Genomic DNA, 16,646 nt, shown 5'->3' with positions numbered 1-16,646 from the left:
TCTTTGCTTAAGAGCACAAGAGTCAATCTTTTAAATAAAGATACTAAGATTCTGAAATTTCACTACGAGCAGCATGAGACCTTCAACATATCCTCTATTTAAATCCAACAAGTTGTAGAAGTTCAGGCAGAGCTAATAAAGCCAACATTTTGGTTTTTTTTACAGAATCCTTATTTAGGCAAAATCATAAGTAATTGAAGATAACCCTTTGGGGATGAATTGCTTTCCATGCTGGCTATCCAACTGTTGCCTTTCAATGAAGCATTTTCTCCCCAAAGGGTCACTTAAATTGTTTTGTATAACAGGAGGGGAAAAAAAAAGCTAATTTAAAATATTCTGGTAATTCTTCTCTTTAAAGAGTTATCTCTTTTCTTTCCCAATCCTGAATGCTACTGTGCCATATCCAGGATGAAAAAAGAATTTAAAAACCCCCAAACATCCCCCAAACTCACAAAGAACAACTTCTTGCAATCTTGAAAATCTGTCAATATCTGGTAAACTAATAAACATTTAAACAAACTCCTGCAACCAACATATACTAAAGAGAGTCCCAAAATTCAGGAGGCAAAACTCCTGAAGACAACCTGCATAAGGTTGGTTGCCTACACAGAAATTTTTTTTCACCTCAGTAGTAACCGTGCTGGTCTTCCTGGGATTCTCGCTCAAATTCCTCCTTGGATCAACCGGTATGAAGTAAAATGCTGACAGGCAAAAGCTAACCTTTGCTAGGGGCTGGCGAGACTGGACCTAGCTGGGCAAAGATGCTACATTTATACTAACAGATTAAAGACTCTCATCCCACAATCATCCATAGTTAAATTACTGTCACAGTTTTTTTGGCTTGTGCCGATTAGCAGGTTTCCAAACACTGGCTGAAGTTCAGTGTGGGCTAGGAGCCACGCTCACAGGCAGCCTGCAGGCAGCTGCCCTGCTTTGGAAAGTAGAAGTTTAACCATAAAGAAGTCATTTTGGTCTCATGATTTCAGAGCTCTCTCTGGCACCGCAACTACTGGAACAGATACAGAAGACAGGACGGGGTGGCGAGTGGCATAGGAGAGGAGACCCGGAATGAAAATGGCAATAAAGCCACATGGCTAGAAGCCAGAATGAAATAGGCACCCAGAGACAGGAAATTCAGCAAGTTCAGTCTACTATCTGCTATGTAAAAAAAATTAAGGCTAAAGAATTTCTGTGCATTAGACTTCTCTCCTGTAACAGCCATTTTGATGTGATAATCTTTTTTGGAGAAGACTAGAAGTAACAAGACAAGGCAAAACCAAACTTTTTATTGATAACAGAACAACAGGGAGGAACGTCACCACTTCCCATTCCTCAGGAATGTCTCCATTTCACAGTCAGTCTGCTAAAAGTATACTTTCATGGTAACAAGCAACACGAAGGCATGGAGTCGTCTGTAATCTCAAGAAAAATGTTTCATCAGTGCAGTGCAAAGAGACCAACAGTGTGCAAGTGTGCAGCAGGCCCTGTCACAACACAAACATGGCAGGTGACTGTATATGCAGAGCCAACAGGCACAGACACAAAGCAGTCAGAAGCCTCAAATTACCTCCATTATTTCTGTCTAAGGGCAATACCTGAAGTGCTACTCCATCCATACTCTGTTTCAGAAGTGAATACTTTCTTCCCTCACTCCTTTTGCTTCCCCTGTCCTCAAAGATGTTAATACTCCCAAGTGAATGGTACCATGTCAGAGAACACCTGAGCTTTTATATTTTGCTACCTCATACCAGTTCATGCACGCACTTGAGTTCACTTTCACAAGCTTACATTGACATAAAGAAGGAAGAAAAAAAAAAAAAGGTGCTGCATAAGAATAAAAGGATTTAGTTGTTAATGCTTCCTTGCTAACAAAAATACTTGGTAGCTGAAGATACTCCTTGTAATGTCATTTTTATAAAGTATGTATACAGTCTACTCAACATTTTAAAGAACCTGCATGTCAAACTCTTAATTTCAAATAGTTTGAAATTAAATTTGAACTGAGATCCAATCTAAACAACAAAATATCTTAATTTTAGCTTTTATAGTACACAGAACTGCACATCAAGTGCAAAATGAAAGCACTCTTTTGCCTCCATAAGTTTCCTCTGCCTGCAGAACTGTACTGGGAGCCCTGTGTAGTAGCTTATACATTTATTAATTTATCATGTTTTTCATTTACTTATCAGATGTGCCTCTGTTTGTGTAGACTGGTTGTTAAAGTGCTTTAAAATAAAATAAGCCCAATAAAAGAAAACATCCCTCAAAAAACCACAACAGGTGTGAGAATTTTATCTGAAGGACTTTGTACAGCATTTACAATGTCAGCATAAAGCATCTGAAACATGAGCATTCCCTGCAGACTGATGCAGTGCAAGCAGTCTCATACATTAGATACTGCAATTCCTCTGGATTCAAGATGCACAATACTTACAAAAACAACCCTAGAAGCACAGACAAATGCTGGTGGCTCTTCCTCTTCTTTTTAGAAACATAATAAAAAAAATCTGCATTACTCTTTCATAATTTAAATACATAAGTAATCTCCACTTTTATTACTTCATGACAATGACTTCAAATTTACATTATTTTAAGTACCGTCATAATAGCTCCATGTATAATACAGATATTTGCTGATATCCTGTCAGAAAATTAAAAAAAAACAAACCCTTCCACTATATAAAAAAAATTATGCTGGAAAGACAAGAACACAGAACAGGGACTTGGTACAGACTATGATTTCAGTTTTATATCAACCACAGTAAACCCCAAATTAACAGATACACAGCGATATTCAAAAGCAGTGCAAATATCTTTGGAGGTTAGAATAAAATTATACTACAAGAACATAAGACAGAAGAAATTAAAAGGCAAGTACTTCAAGTACAGGAACCAGTCTCTGTGAGGTCCATCTTAGTGTTAGCTGGGAGTTTGCTTTTCCCATCTTACTTCTTCCTTTGAAACACATTAGCCAACATTGCACCTGATGTAGTCAGCTGGCCCATTTTGTTCAAAAACTTGGTCTTTGTATCTTCACTCACAAGGCTCGCTGCAATCGACATTGAGCTAGGAAAGTAAAAAATTTAGTGACATAAGACTACAAAGTGAACAGAACACTGTGCTGTTATTTAATAAGCATTTGTCTTTGTATTTTAGAGGTTTCAACATCACAAAAGACCAGTCCCTCAAGGAGAATTTAAAAACCATCACCACCAAGCCCAAATATACACTGTTAAATTGATTATCATGTCCTCACAGTCCTAGTGAAAACTGTAAAATATTTTTGTGCATACCACTTTTTACTACATTTGGAAGTCACCACATTAGCATTTGTTAGCTATTTGGCAATTGCTCTAGTGACAAATACCTCTGTGAAAGATCGGCTTTACCTTCTCACCAGAAATGTCAATCCTTATGTTTAATTAGTAGAAGAACAACAGTACTAGTTCAGACCAAGGATCTATCTAGCCCAAGTATCCTGCCTCTGACAGTGACCATTAGCAGACATGTAGTGAAGAGTAAAAGCAAGGTAAGTACAAAACAGTGACTTCTCTCCTTAATTTCCAACTCTCTTATTTTCCGACTATTTCTACCTCAGCAGAGTTTAAAATCAGTGTGGACTGTCAATCTAGTAACGCCCAAGGAATCTTTATTTTACATTACTTGTTCAGCTTTCCTTCGATCTCCTTGTAAACTTCTTGTAAACCCTACCCTGAGCGCTACTAGGTCTACCCCTCACTGGGTAAAGAGCTTTCTCCTGATTGTTGCGAATGTGACTCCTACCACCTTTGCTTGAGTGTTTCTACTTCTTACATACTAGAGAAAACGATGGAGAGCCCCTAATTTTCCCTGCAAACCGGACTAGAAAGAGCAATCCAATCAATGCTGAACCTACAAGATGCTACAACTTCGAATACGTTAAGAAATTATCCCAATGCTGCAAAATGAACTTATTTTTTTTTAGATTTACAACATATCACTGAGCTCAACTTCAGATATATGTAACTGTTTTGCATAGTAGGAATAATCTGTCTCAAGACAGAGTGCAACAAGGCAAATGTATGATAGCAGAAAGATTAATAAATATTCCATACTTCTTATATTTGTAGCTAAAATGGCAAACATATTTTTCAACATTAGGCAAGGCTAATTTTACAAAACATTACCAGTGAAATTCTCCTTTGTAAGCTCGTTGTGGACTCTGCGTTTCAAAATTATACCTAAGATCACAACATCTGTCTTATTGGCACAGGCCAGCTTCCAGGAACTGACTTTTCAGTCTGCAGAGTGATAAACAGTTCTTTTAAACACTGTTGCATCAAGGCAGGTCAAGTTGAAGTTAACTCCAAATTGCTTCAACAGAATTTGAATTATTTCTTCAAGGGTACGAAGGAGGCATTCGGTAGCTCTTCCCCATTTCATATCACAAAAGAAGGTGCTTAGCGGTAACAAATTATGGTTCTTTTTTAACAGAGTACTTGGAGCAGGGCGGGGGGGGGAAAGGAAGCTTTTCACTGAAGCTGTACTGTGGATTTACAGATAGATCCATTGTATCATAAACTGTGTCCCCTTAAATGTATGCCCCATCCCTTCTACTTTTTAAGCTGAAGTGACTCCCCGTCTTCTGCATTTCCACAGTGCCTAATGGACCTAGATCATTGAAGGGCCCTTCGCTACGCCTCACATAGCATACCTAAGAGTATCACAAAGCATACTCTTAGGTATTTTTTTCCAGTACATCTCCCATTAATGGAACAGGTTCTTCAAATCAATCACCTCATTTTAATTATTATTAGTTGGTATTTTCTGAAAGCTCTGTAAAGTTTCTCATTATCTAATATTTAGCGTTTAAGCATCATTTTATTGAAAGTATGATGATTGAATTTTTAGTAAAGTTTAAAAATTTGAAAATTGGTCTCAGGTTATATCTCTTTTTAGACAACATCTGATTAAAACTGACATTTTATTTTAAAAATAGTAATCTTTTTATTCTATTTAGCAGCCTGTGATGAAGATATATAGCTGTTTTGAAATGATTTATAAACCTTTTGAGTGAAATATTTCTTTCAGGCACAATCATGTAGCCAGACATCTTTGGCTTGATTAAACGTCTACAGTCAACTAAGTAATCGAGTATTTCCAGTTGATAAAACTTAGCAGGTAAGTTACTACTACTGTAAGATGGATTTCTTGTGCATTTTCCCTTGATTTCATAATAAAGCAAGGGCACATAAATTATGTAAATAACAGTTTATACTCGCTATCATCTGGCTAACGACAAGAAGCTACTCCAGCCTATGATGTATCCTAGAGTTGTGTTTAACGAGGGAAAATTGTTTGGGAAATATAGTACATTCCAACCATTAGCAACATTAAGAAAATAAAATTGTTCACGTCAGAAAAGAAAGCCTAGCAACTGGTGACAAACCTGTAGCTTTAAGCAAACTGTGCTGTCATACTAATGATCCTGATTAAGCTTGAGGAAAATGAGCAAATGTTCAATTGACTTTCAAAATAGTTTTGGGGGATCTCAGCCATGTGATGTTAAAAATCGAGAACTGGAGTGTCTAGAAGTTCATGTTTTCTAATATCATGTTACTGCAAATAGAAAGATAATCCACAACACTTGACATACTTAAAAGTTTAAATATTCCCTAGAAGTACTTCTCTTACTACAGAAACTGAATATTTAAACATAGTAATAAAAGCAAGATGAAATCAAATAATTTGAGTCTCACGTCTTTAAAAAGTAACCAGAGAACCCAACAAGGCAATAGCATATCTTGTTTGAAACAAGTGGTCCTACAGGAAAGTCCTTGCATTTAGTCATTATTTAAAAAACAAAACAAAAACCAACCCACAAACAAAAATAATGTGTAAACATCAAATTTTTGACCAGTGTCTAGATGAACTGCATGCTACACAGAGTTCTGCCTATTTTATGGGGAAGCTTTAGGCAAAAACAAACATTCATGCTAGACAGTTTAAAAAAAATCAGTTTGTAGCATAAGTTGTTACCCATGATTGAAATACCTTGTTAATTGCTAAATAAAATGTTTAACAAAAGTGGCTAACCAATACTTTAAAAGACAAAGTTTAATCTTTTTTTAAAAACTATTTCTGCGAGCCAGTATTATTTGACCAACCTTTTCTAACAGTAAGGGGCAAAGACAAAATAACCAACAATATTTTATGATTGCTTTTGCATCCCGCTTTATTTTTGTATGTGCATTCTCACGTTGTTAACAAGAATCAGTAATTCAACTCCTAGTTGCATTCAAATCCTTCATCAAATATATATTTAACACTGAAATTAGGAACTGAAATTAGCAAGGGCTTAGCAAGAAAAAGGAGATATTCATGTATATGAAAAGGTCATTTCTTCAGTGGTAAAATATTTTGTGTTATTTTTGTACAGTAAAAGATTGCAACCATAGCCTGACTTTGAATAAGAAAGGGGAAGGCTAATTAAAGAATGAAGCAACACATTGTGAAGGCTTATCCTTTTCAAATCTCACAGTTTCCAGCAGTTGCATTCTAAAAGAAAATACACTGAATGTTGTATCATGTTTGCATTTATCTGTTTCTGCCACGGTTTAAATAGGACTAACTGTGATTTCAAAATATTCTCCTAAGAGGCATTTTAAGTAATACAGACATCTTACTTTTAGGTTAACAAGTCTGCACTGACATAAGCTAAATCAACGTAAGCCTAAACCCAACATGAAATAAAATTGATCACTCAAACTCTAGCCACACAGAGAACAGTTTTGATGAACTAAATAGGTTAAAACATTTGAGAGAGGCAAAAGCACACATTTAAAAAAAATAAAAGTAAAAATCCTGTCCAACTGAAGAGCACCACTTGAGAATTAGGAAGCGCTCAGCCAAGGAATTTTGTTTCATAACCTTAGGTTTCACAGTTCAGTTAATACAGGTAAGATAATAAAAAACTTCTGGGTGAAGGTTAATGGTGTTCTTTAAAGAGACCAGTTTGATATTTCATACATTTGCTGCATTCTGGGAGAGAAAAAAAAAAAATTCTTTCACAATGTTTGCCTGAGAAGGAATCAGTTTCATATTTCCTAATGATTTCTCCTAAAAGGCTGTCAAGAATTTGCTCAAGAAGTGATAAATTAATTTACATCAAAAAAGTTTATTAGACATAAAAGTCTTATATATTTAGATACATACACTGCTTTTATTTTTTTCTTTACATAGTCAAAGTCTGAGGTGGTAGCTTTTTTATTGCATAAAGAATTCAAATAAAAATGAAAAAAGAGTATCAGTCTGTAGATTAAGAAGAGAGTCCATAAAACCCAGAGAGTGGAAATATTTGCAAATAGATGCCCATGTATGCAACTGATTCTAATGAATCAACTTATTAGTCAAAATATTAAGTCATTGCTTGTGTAGAGGAATGTCCTTGCACAGGTTGGTTGGTGAGACTCTACAGCAATTGCTTAGCATCAGATCTGCAAAGAAAGTGGCTGTTAATTCTGCCTTATCACAATTACCTATTGGCTACCTACTACACAATGTACATAGTAACAGGGAAGACCTCGATAAAACTAATGCCTACTTGCAAAAAGTAGAATGGGTCTAATGAGGCAACTACCAAGTTTCTATCTTGCCAAGAATCATTATGGGTAGGTTGTTTTCTGAGAAAACAGCTGCCTTAAGTGCCAACCTTTAATACAGCTGAAGGCAAGCTAAGCATTCACCATTCTCTAAAAATAAAAAGCAAACACACAGCTGCTGAAGAATCTGAAGGATACAGGAAGCGGATGGGCATTCAGAGTATGGCTACTGGGGAAGAACATACAGGTATGCATGCCAGAAAGCTCCATTTAAGAGAAGGCTGAAAGGATAAGGGCAAAAGTACAAAGCTTGAGGAAGTAATGTAGTGAAGCTTTGGGAAAAAATAACAGCATGAATGAATGCATTTTTTGTTTCTTGATTGACTGGCTACTTATGTTGCAAGCAAGGAATATGCCTGTGAAGTGATTAAGTTGAATAAGCCTGTTCTTATTCTGTGAATAACTAGTATGTCAAAGAAATACCCATTTCATCATGAAAATAGCCACTCAACTGGAATACACTTAGGACAGTCCCTACTTCATAATATTGCCACATGAACAGGAAAGAGAAAAGGAGGTGACCGATAGTGCATTCTTCAGATCTTAAAGGTTTTGTATTTCTTCTCCCTTAGACTAGACAAAGCCAACAACTTGTTACAACAGGTACACTACAAACTGTGATTTGTTGTAGAACCTTGACATTTTTAGCCTTAAAATTATTTCATTTCCAAAGTCTAAAGTTCAATTCTAATGCATCTTTAAGAGTTGACCTGATGCTCACTTCTCAAATAGATTCAGTTCTTACTACACTCCATTCATTATCAACTACACCAGTAAACAGGCTAATTACCACTAGTAAAGCCCAAGATATTTTATTCAACGCATGACAGACTGATTCTTTTTCCACACCATGTCTCTTCTGTTCAATTCTTGTACACTTTTCCTATTCCAGTCACTCTCAAACTACCAGCTGCTTCCAGGATTTTGGCTGAGCTCTTTCAAAAAGTAAATTCTATCCATTTGTTACAGATACAGAAGCATGACATAAACAAGTTTCAGTAATCGTCTTGATTCCCATGGCAAGATATCAAGGCTGAGGGCAGATTCTTTTTTTCAGGTACTCACTGTTTCTTCTCAACCTCTTCCTGGCAACATTGATAAGGATTTATTAAGTTCTATAATCATGAGAAGTTACCTGCTGGTACGTACCATGCCAGGCAACAAGCAATCAAAAGAACACCTACACTTCATCATAATGATGCCTAGCTTTCCAAATTTGTGGGTTTGTTAGCTTCTTTTGTTATCAGGAGAGAGATACACAGATACGATACCACATGAGGCAAACTGATGCATATATACCACGCATCTGATGCCTCACTGGAGAGCATTTGTAGAATGGGTGTTATACTGAAGTGCGAGCTAGGCGGCATTTTCCCAAAGCCAACATATTTACTAAACAGCATATTCACACAGGTAGGTCAGTTTATACACTGGAGAAACTGTTTGTGTGTGCACTAGTCAGATGCAAGCAAAGACAGCAGCCTAGAGCAGATCATTACCACAACCAGAACAATTCCTTCAGCTGGCAGGCCACCCCCATGAAAGAGAGGTGCAAGGTGCATGCCACATGCATTGCTCTAAGCACTTCAGCCAAGTACTCCCTGCTTTCTCAGATTCAGGACAGAAATTCAGTTACTGCTGTAAATGGATAAAAAATTAAGAACAAAGTAACATGGGAAAACAAGAACATCATTGCTATGATACAAATAAAAATGTGCTGTCCTGTGTTTTACACTGGAGACAGAAACAATCACAAACTGAATTAAAAGATAAAGTTCCTAAAAATCTGCTTTCAAATACAGAATATGTCAGTGCAGGATTTCTGGTCACAAGCTTTGGACACCATTATGGAATACATTCTGCAGAACATTGCTCTGGAGGCACAGAAAAAAGAGAAGTGGAAGTCTTACCCCTGCGGTTCTTGGACGGTCTTGTTTTCCACTTTCTGTTCACACTCTTTTATCATGGAGCTTAAAATAACCTAAGACACATAAGGAAGAGATATACAAACATTTTTTCTTTTACATTAACACTTCTTATGAAATCTACCCTGCAACTAATTCTGGCATTAGCAGAACTCTTTAAAAAATTTCTCTGTTGTTTTTCAACTGCATTTAAATTCCAGCTATCTGACAATGCTTTGTGGCTAGAAACAACAAAACCATTCAAAATGCTTTAAGGAAGAAAACGTTGAAATAGTTACAGGAGCTCAAGACTCCCTGCTGCTTCCCATGGCTTTTTAAACTAGAGGTAAAGCAAACTCACTTCTGTGACACAGCTCCTTATCTTCCTTTTTTCAAATACTTTTATTTATTAGCAATTAACTTCAACAGATTCATCTTCCCTTTATTTTCTTTTAGAGATTTTTCAAGTACCTTTTAAAATTAGTATCTTTATCAACATTATGCATGAAAGAAAAAGCAAAGAAAGAAAACAAAAAGGTATGATGGCATCCTGAGACAACATCTTAATGGAAAGGAGGTGCTAAAGCAAACTTAGTATCATCTCACTGGTGTCTTCCAGGGTTCCTATGAATCAAAGCTTTTTTTCTTTACTTAAGCAATTGCAGCGTTAAAGGTTTCTGCAGAATATTTAAGACTAAAACCACCCCCATGCTGACATTTTACATGCCTCCAGCATACTAAAAATAAAGGAATGATTCCCAATAGCAGGCTTTCAAAGAAATCATACAATTCATTGGACGGGTATATAACTCCCTGCCCTGCCCACAACAGCACTTTTTTAACACATTGAGACAAAAGCATCTGAAACATTTAGGCAAAACAGTTGCAATGCAGAGTGTGAAACTATAAATGTATATATAGTCCACTGCATAAATGGAAACTTTCTCTGCTCATAGATCAAGAGAAAGCTAAGCACTTTGAGACTCAACTTAAAATCTCAAAGCTACAAGCAACTAAAATTAGTACTGTCTTACCAAAACCTGAATATATACCATAAAGAAAAAACCTAATTTCAATCTCTAAAATACAGATTAGTCACTAATGGTTACTACCAAGTGATAACTATTTTAAAATGTATTTCTATACATAAAAAAGCTGGTTTCTGTCAAATCCCTATTAGAGAGCTGCAGCACAAAATAACCTTTGAAAATGTGGCCCAGTCTGCAGATCTGTACCACTGTTCACACTATTTCTCCAAAAGTGTTACTTCAACATTTCAAACAGTTTGGGTAGCAGGTATTACATACCCTTGAACGTTTCAGAAAGCAGTGTTCAAACCTGCATAAGAGTCTAACAGGATTACAACTCTTACTGCTAAATTTGCTGTCCTTCATTTGCAAGAACACAGAGGTACAAGAAAAATGCATTCAGAATTCCAGTGAAAAAGCAAGCTTTTCTTTCTGTATCAAAAGAAAACCGAAATTTCCAAGCACAGTGGCCATAATTTTTGTTACTTAGCATTTCTACCTGTGCATTGGAGCACTTCTACATTTTTGTACATCTATCTGAACCTAGAAGTTCCAAATATCAATATGAAGTCTTGATCAAGGGGGACCATAATTCAGCAAGGACTCAAACTTTTGAATACCGGGATGGAGCCCCTATCCGTTGCACAGCTCCTTCCAGGAAGGATGCATAATTCTTGGATGGAGCAATTCTTCCCTCTTCCCCAAGTTAATCTGTCTTAAAGTTCAAGGGGAAAAAGTATAAATATAGTATCATATGGCAATTTTACATTATGATATTGCACATACTGCTCACAGCTATTCCCTTGGGTTCTCTCTGTTTGGTCACAGGACTGACTTTGAAATCATTTAGATCTTATTTATTTTTAGAGATATTTGAGAGATGTAACTCTAACTATAGAGACATTCAAACAACATAACGTGCTTAAGTATTATAAAAATATTTTGTCCATCTGCAGTATTGTTTATCAAGTATTGATTATATCTGACTATCATGCAACTCAAAGTCCAATTATTTTGAAAAGAAATAGAAGGCAAGTGGAGAAGGGGGAAGGAGGGACTTGACATGGAATTAGAGATGCTGGCAAAGTATTTGAACTGTCTGCACAAGGTGAAATGTTTATTTTAAAGATGAGAGAGTCTAGCTTAAATGCCCAATTTGCACTTTTGTTTCGAATGAAAGGAAAGCAAATATGAGGGATAAGTGGTAAACATTGCCCGACAGAATCACAAGTCAATTCCACAAATGTTACATTTCCAAGACAACCATAAAGTCTATACTGACAAGACCTACTGCTCTGTGAATGAGAAAATGTGTTTTTGTAACAGATACGCCATTTGAATCGTGAATACCACCACAGTGACCAAAATAATAAGAAAAGGGTTAATTTTGTTTATGCAAATGTCTAACTACTTTAAATAGTAATTCACATTTACTTCAGAACACATAATTTTAAGACAGAAGGCTTGAAAGGCAGACATTAGAACTAACTGGGCCTCAGAGGTCTCTATCATGGTGCCTACAAACATCCTGTTGCAGCAAGGAGCTGATTAAGCACCAGATTTCCATTTCTACAATAAAAGCTGTAGCAAGTTTTCTAACCCACTGGAGCAGGAGTAAATATTTTTAAAGCTATGTTTCTCTCTGGCTAAAAAAAATAAAGCACTTGGCATCATGCCTGAATCCAATTAATCACAGTGATGCACAATATGGTAAAGGAGGATTGAGAGCTGTCTTTACTTATTTATTCTTAATAGTATTTTTTTTTCATATTTAAGCCCTCAGTTCCTTCTCTGACTACAAAACTCAAACTCAATCAAATAAGCTCTTTTGTTCTAGTTCATGGCATCTTTTGAACTGGTTATGCCCTTAAACTTTAGAAGTTGCACTACCATACAAAAATGAAGTATTCATATTTGTATCAGTTATCCCATTAGTGAATACAATAGAGGAAAGAAAATTAAACTAAACCCGACTTTTGCCTACTACAGCTTTCAGATATATTCTTAGACTTCCCAAAACACATCTCCCAGCTCTCTCTGAATACAGAGTATCATTGCCAGATCTCCTCCAGTGCTGCCTGTGGTTAAGGAAGTGCAATTCTATTGGCCTTTGACTGATGCTCTGGTCACCACTGTCCCTTCTGACTCAGTCCTCTGAAGTCAAATTCTTTTCTTATTGGTGTGAAAGTTACTCAAATTAATTAATCTCCAGTTCCACACACTGTAAATGATATAAAATAATATAATAATATACAGAAAATAAAAGGATGAGACTATAGGTTATTAGATTGAAAATATAACTTGAAGAAGGGACTTTGTTACCAAGTATAAGAACTTAGAACTTCTAGAGAATATAGTCCTCTCAACTAAGTCACTTTCACAAACATCAAGAAAAGCAATTACTTTTCTCAAGTACAAAGTAATCCATCAAAGTGCAGTATTAACCTTCAAAATCCAGAAAATTGTTCCTTTGTACATTTTTATCAAATCTTTTCTTCCATCACTTGAACTGTTCATACTGTCAAGGTTTTCCCAACATGCAACTAAGCTACATCTCTCATTTTCAGCTACTGACTTAATATCTATGTGTTTCAATCTGTTAGTGTTCATCCCCTTCAATTATTTACAAATCAGTGCATAGACATGTGGCCAAGATTTTCAAGTTTCTCAAGTCAGCTTCTCCTGCTAACTCTTCTTGTTTGCTACCTTCTGTAAGCTTCTTCTACCAGAGAAGCTCCTTCTACCAGAGAAGTTAGTTCCCATGTTGTCCTGTCTGCTTATTATAATCTGCTTTTATACAATTCACCGAATCAGAGAATGGTTGGGGTTAGAAGGGACCTCTGGAGGTCATCTGGTCCAATCTCCCTGCTCAAGCAGGGCCACCTACAGCTGGTTGCCCAGGATTGTGTCCAGATGGCTTCTGAATATCTCCAAGGACGGAGACTCCACCACCCCTCTGGGCAACCTGTGCCAGTGCTCAGTCACCCTCCCAGTGAAAAAGTGTTTCCTGATGTTCAGAGGGATCCCCTTGTGTTTCAGTTTGTGCCCATGGCCTCTGGGCCTGTCACTGGGCACCACTGAGCAGAGCCTGGCTCCCTCCTCTTTGCACCCTCCCTTCAGGTATTTATATACACTGGTAAGATCCCCCCTGAGCCTCCTTCTTCTCCAGGCTGAACAGCCCCAGCTCTCCAGACGTCTCCTCCTATGAGAGATGCTCCAGTCCCTTCATCATCTTCATGGCCCTCCACAGGACCCTCTCCAGTAGATCCATTCTTCTGTACTGGGGAGCCCAGAACTGGACACAGTACTCCAGATATGAAGTACATCCCATGTATTTCAGGATTATACTTTCCTCATCCTTGCCTATCATTTCTCTCCTGCACTCCACCAATTTTCATCTGCATTTCCCTGGATATATTGTGGCCAGTTATTTTAGCATATCCTTGTTTTGATGAAAAAACAGATGGTAAAAAACAATTCCTTTTTCTTCAGTCTACAAAGATCTGTGTTTCTCTATGCATTCCTGACAGTTCAATATTTCTCTGCAGAGGTCCTCGGCTTAGAAATAAATTTTAAAATATTTTACTGTTTTTTAAAATCATGTGACCTACTCCTTATCAAAAAAACCCTCAAAGCAATGTTTTGATACCACTTCTAAGTAGCTTTCCTTAACTTTTGGTTTTAAATACCATCATATTTTGACTTTTGCTGCCATCTGCATCTCATACTCAGTAAACATAGCTGCTCACCTCATGCTCTGGCGAGAGATGTTCCATGTCAGTTCGTAAACACTTAAGTCCTGGTAAAAAGTGATTGACCATTAAATCTTCTGAAATAACTAAAACCCAGGTTGTTAAGGTATTAAAAGGTTTATCTTTTGAAATGATACAATTTTTTTTTCTGTCTTCTGATAATGCTGTTCTACTGAACACAGGGACAAGCTACAGCAGCAGAACCCAAGAAAACAGACAGCATTTGGCACTTTGTGACAATAAAAAGGAAAAAAGATCTTAAACGTATTTAACTTCATATATTTCATACATCCATACCATTCTTTTAATATTTTTTCTTAATTTACTGGTTAAGATCAAGGGCTTTGTTATTGCAGCTTTTTTTTTTTCTTTAAAGTATCTATAAGTTCCACCGTATTGGGTCTGGCTGAGATGGAGTTCATTTTCCCCACAGCAGCCCTCATAGTGCTGTGCTTTGTGTTGGTCGCTAGAAAGGTGTCGGGAACACCCCTGTGTTTTGGCTTCTGCTGAGCAGTCCTCCCACAGCATCAAGGCCGTCTCTCCAACATCTTCCCTCACCAGGGAGCTTGGGGTGGGCAAGATCTTCAGAGGGGACATAGCCAGGACAGCTGACCCAAGCTGACCAAAGGGATATTCCATCCCATATGACGTCTGCTCAACAATAAAAGCTAAGAGAAAGGAGGGGGTGTGGGAAGGCATTCATTATGATGACGTTTGTCTTCCAGAGCAACTGCTATGTGTACTGAAGCCCTGCTTCCTGGGAAGTGGCTGGACATCATCTGTTGATGGGAAGTATAGAATAGATCTTTTGTTTTCCTTTGCTTCCGTGTGTGCTTTTTGCCTTATTAAACTTCTTTTATCTTGATGCAGGAGGTTTTTTCCATCTTATTTTCTCACCCCTTGTCCTGCTTAGGAAGGGAGTGATAGAGTGGCTTGGTGGGCACCTGGCACCCAGGCAAGGTCAACCCCCCACATCCACCTTCTGTGAAAACCTCTTCTTTATACTGAGCAAATCATGTTTTACATCATACACTCAAAGACAAACTTAGTTATTTCTCAAGTATTAGTCTTCTCTCCCCACCAGAAAATTAACAGCTAAACTTCCCCTAAAAAAAGGATACAACAACAGGAAAGAGCACTGTAGGCTTCAAACAGGTGGGTAGCAATATCCAGTCTCTTCGAATCCACAGACTGCTGATTGTTGACCAAGGCTAACTTGTGCAAGTGTGGAATAACAACTGTAAAAGTAAATACTGGAATAAGTATTTGAAATTGCTTTCCGTAGACTTGCTTAGCATTAAACAGTTGCTAAGTAGCAATTGCAGGCATCTGAAGCATCACACATCAGTGTGGAATAAGAACTGCAAATAATGGCTTTTGATGGGACTGTCCTCATGGATTTAGCTCAACAACTCAGACTTGAAATAAAACGGTGGTAACGCCACCTAAAATAAAAAGATACCCCAGAGAACCTTTGAAATAATAACAGTTTACAGAAAATATTTTGCAACGTTATTAGTCTCCTGCTGCTAAAGCCATCTAAAATATGCTTCTACTTCATAAATACAGCTGATAAGCTAGTGACAGAGATAGGCATGTCATGAGAAATTTCACTGACTATACCAGAAGCCTGTCTAATGAGTTTAGCCAGCTAAACTGGATGCCTGCAGTTGGGAGGCATGATAGCTCCCCATGCTTTGTTTACAATTATCTTTAAGACAGTCTAACAATTAACTTTGCTCTTCTATATGCTTTACATTTCAGGGCCATGAAAAAAAGCTGTTTTGTTAATCTGGGATGCACTTACATTTAAGATGTGTGGAATACTTGAAATTTATATGCTTGAAATTTATATGCTAGCAGCAGGTGAAGCAATGAGGGAAGAGGGGAAAGGAAGGAATTTTACATGTCAAGTAATTAAAAAAAAGACAAGTTCAAATCCGCTCTGCAGCAAAATGTCCCCTCCGACTCTGAAATCATTCATCACCATATGCTGGTGTTCTATATACACATCAATGTTAGGTAAACTGAAAATTGTATTAGCAAAGTCTCAAATACTGGGACATATCAAACTCCGAAAAAAAGCTTTCCAACTTTTTTGTAAAGACCAAAAAAAAAAAAAATCATCAACATAACCATCATACTATTAGCTTTGGGACAGAAAGAGGAAGACTGCATCTTCCTACTGATGCAACTTACATTCATCTCTAAATCTGGGCTCAGCATTAGGTCCAACTCTTCCAAATGTCTTTATGATTTCTGTATGTAAAGAATGTTGGTCTTGATATTGAGGGTCCTCCAAGAAAGATGCCAGCTGCATTT

The 16,646-nt window shown here is 37.1% G+C and overlaps 1 protein-coding gene across 1 annotated transcript; it reads right to left on the bottom strand.

Moving 5' to 3' along the window:
- Window positions 1-2,488: 2,488 nt before the first annotated feature.
- On the bottom strand, window positions 2,489-16,646 carry LOC104164060 (lisH domain and HEAT repeat-containing protein KIAA1468-like). The gene is made up of 5 exons (XM_009703278.1): window positions 16,524-16,646; window positions 15,446-15,562; window positions 14,322-14,410; window positions 9,551-9,621; window positions 2,489-3,066 (listed from the first exon to the last, which is right to left on the bottom strand). The coding sequence occupies exons 1-5, from the start codon at window positions 16,642-16,644 to the stop codon at window positions 2,946-2,948; spliced, it is 519 nt and encodes a 172-aa protein (XP_009701580.1). The 5' UTR covers window positions 16,645-16,646; the 3' UTR covers window positions 2,489-2,945.

The sequence above is a fragment of the Cariama cristata genome, unplaced genomic scaffold (assembly GCF_000690535.1).
Source record: "Cariama cristata isolate BGI_N322 unplaced genomic scaffold, ASM69053v1 scaffold3747, whole genome shotgun sequence".
Classification (NCBI taxonomy): domain Eukaryota; kingdom Metazoa; phylum Chordata; class Aves; order Cariamiformes; family Cariamidae; genus Cariama; species Cariama cristata.
This window is presented reverse-complemented; position numbering and strand designations above follow the sequence as displayed.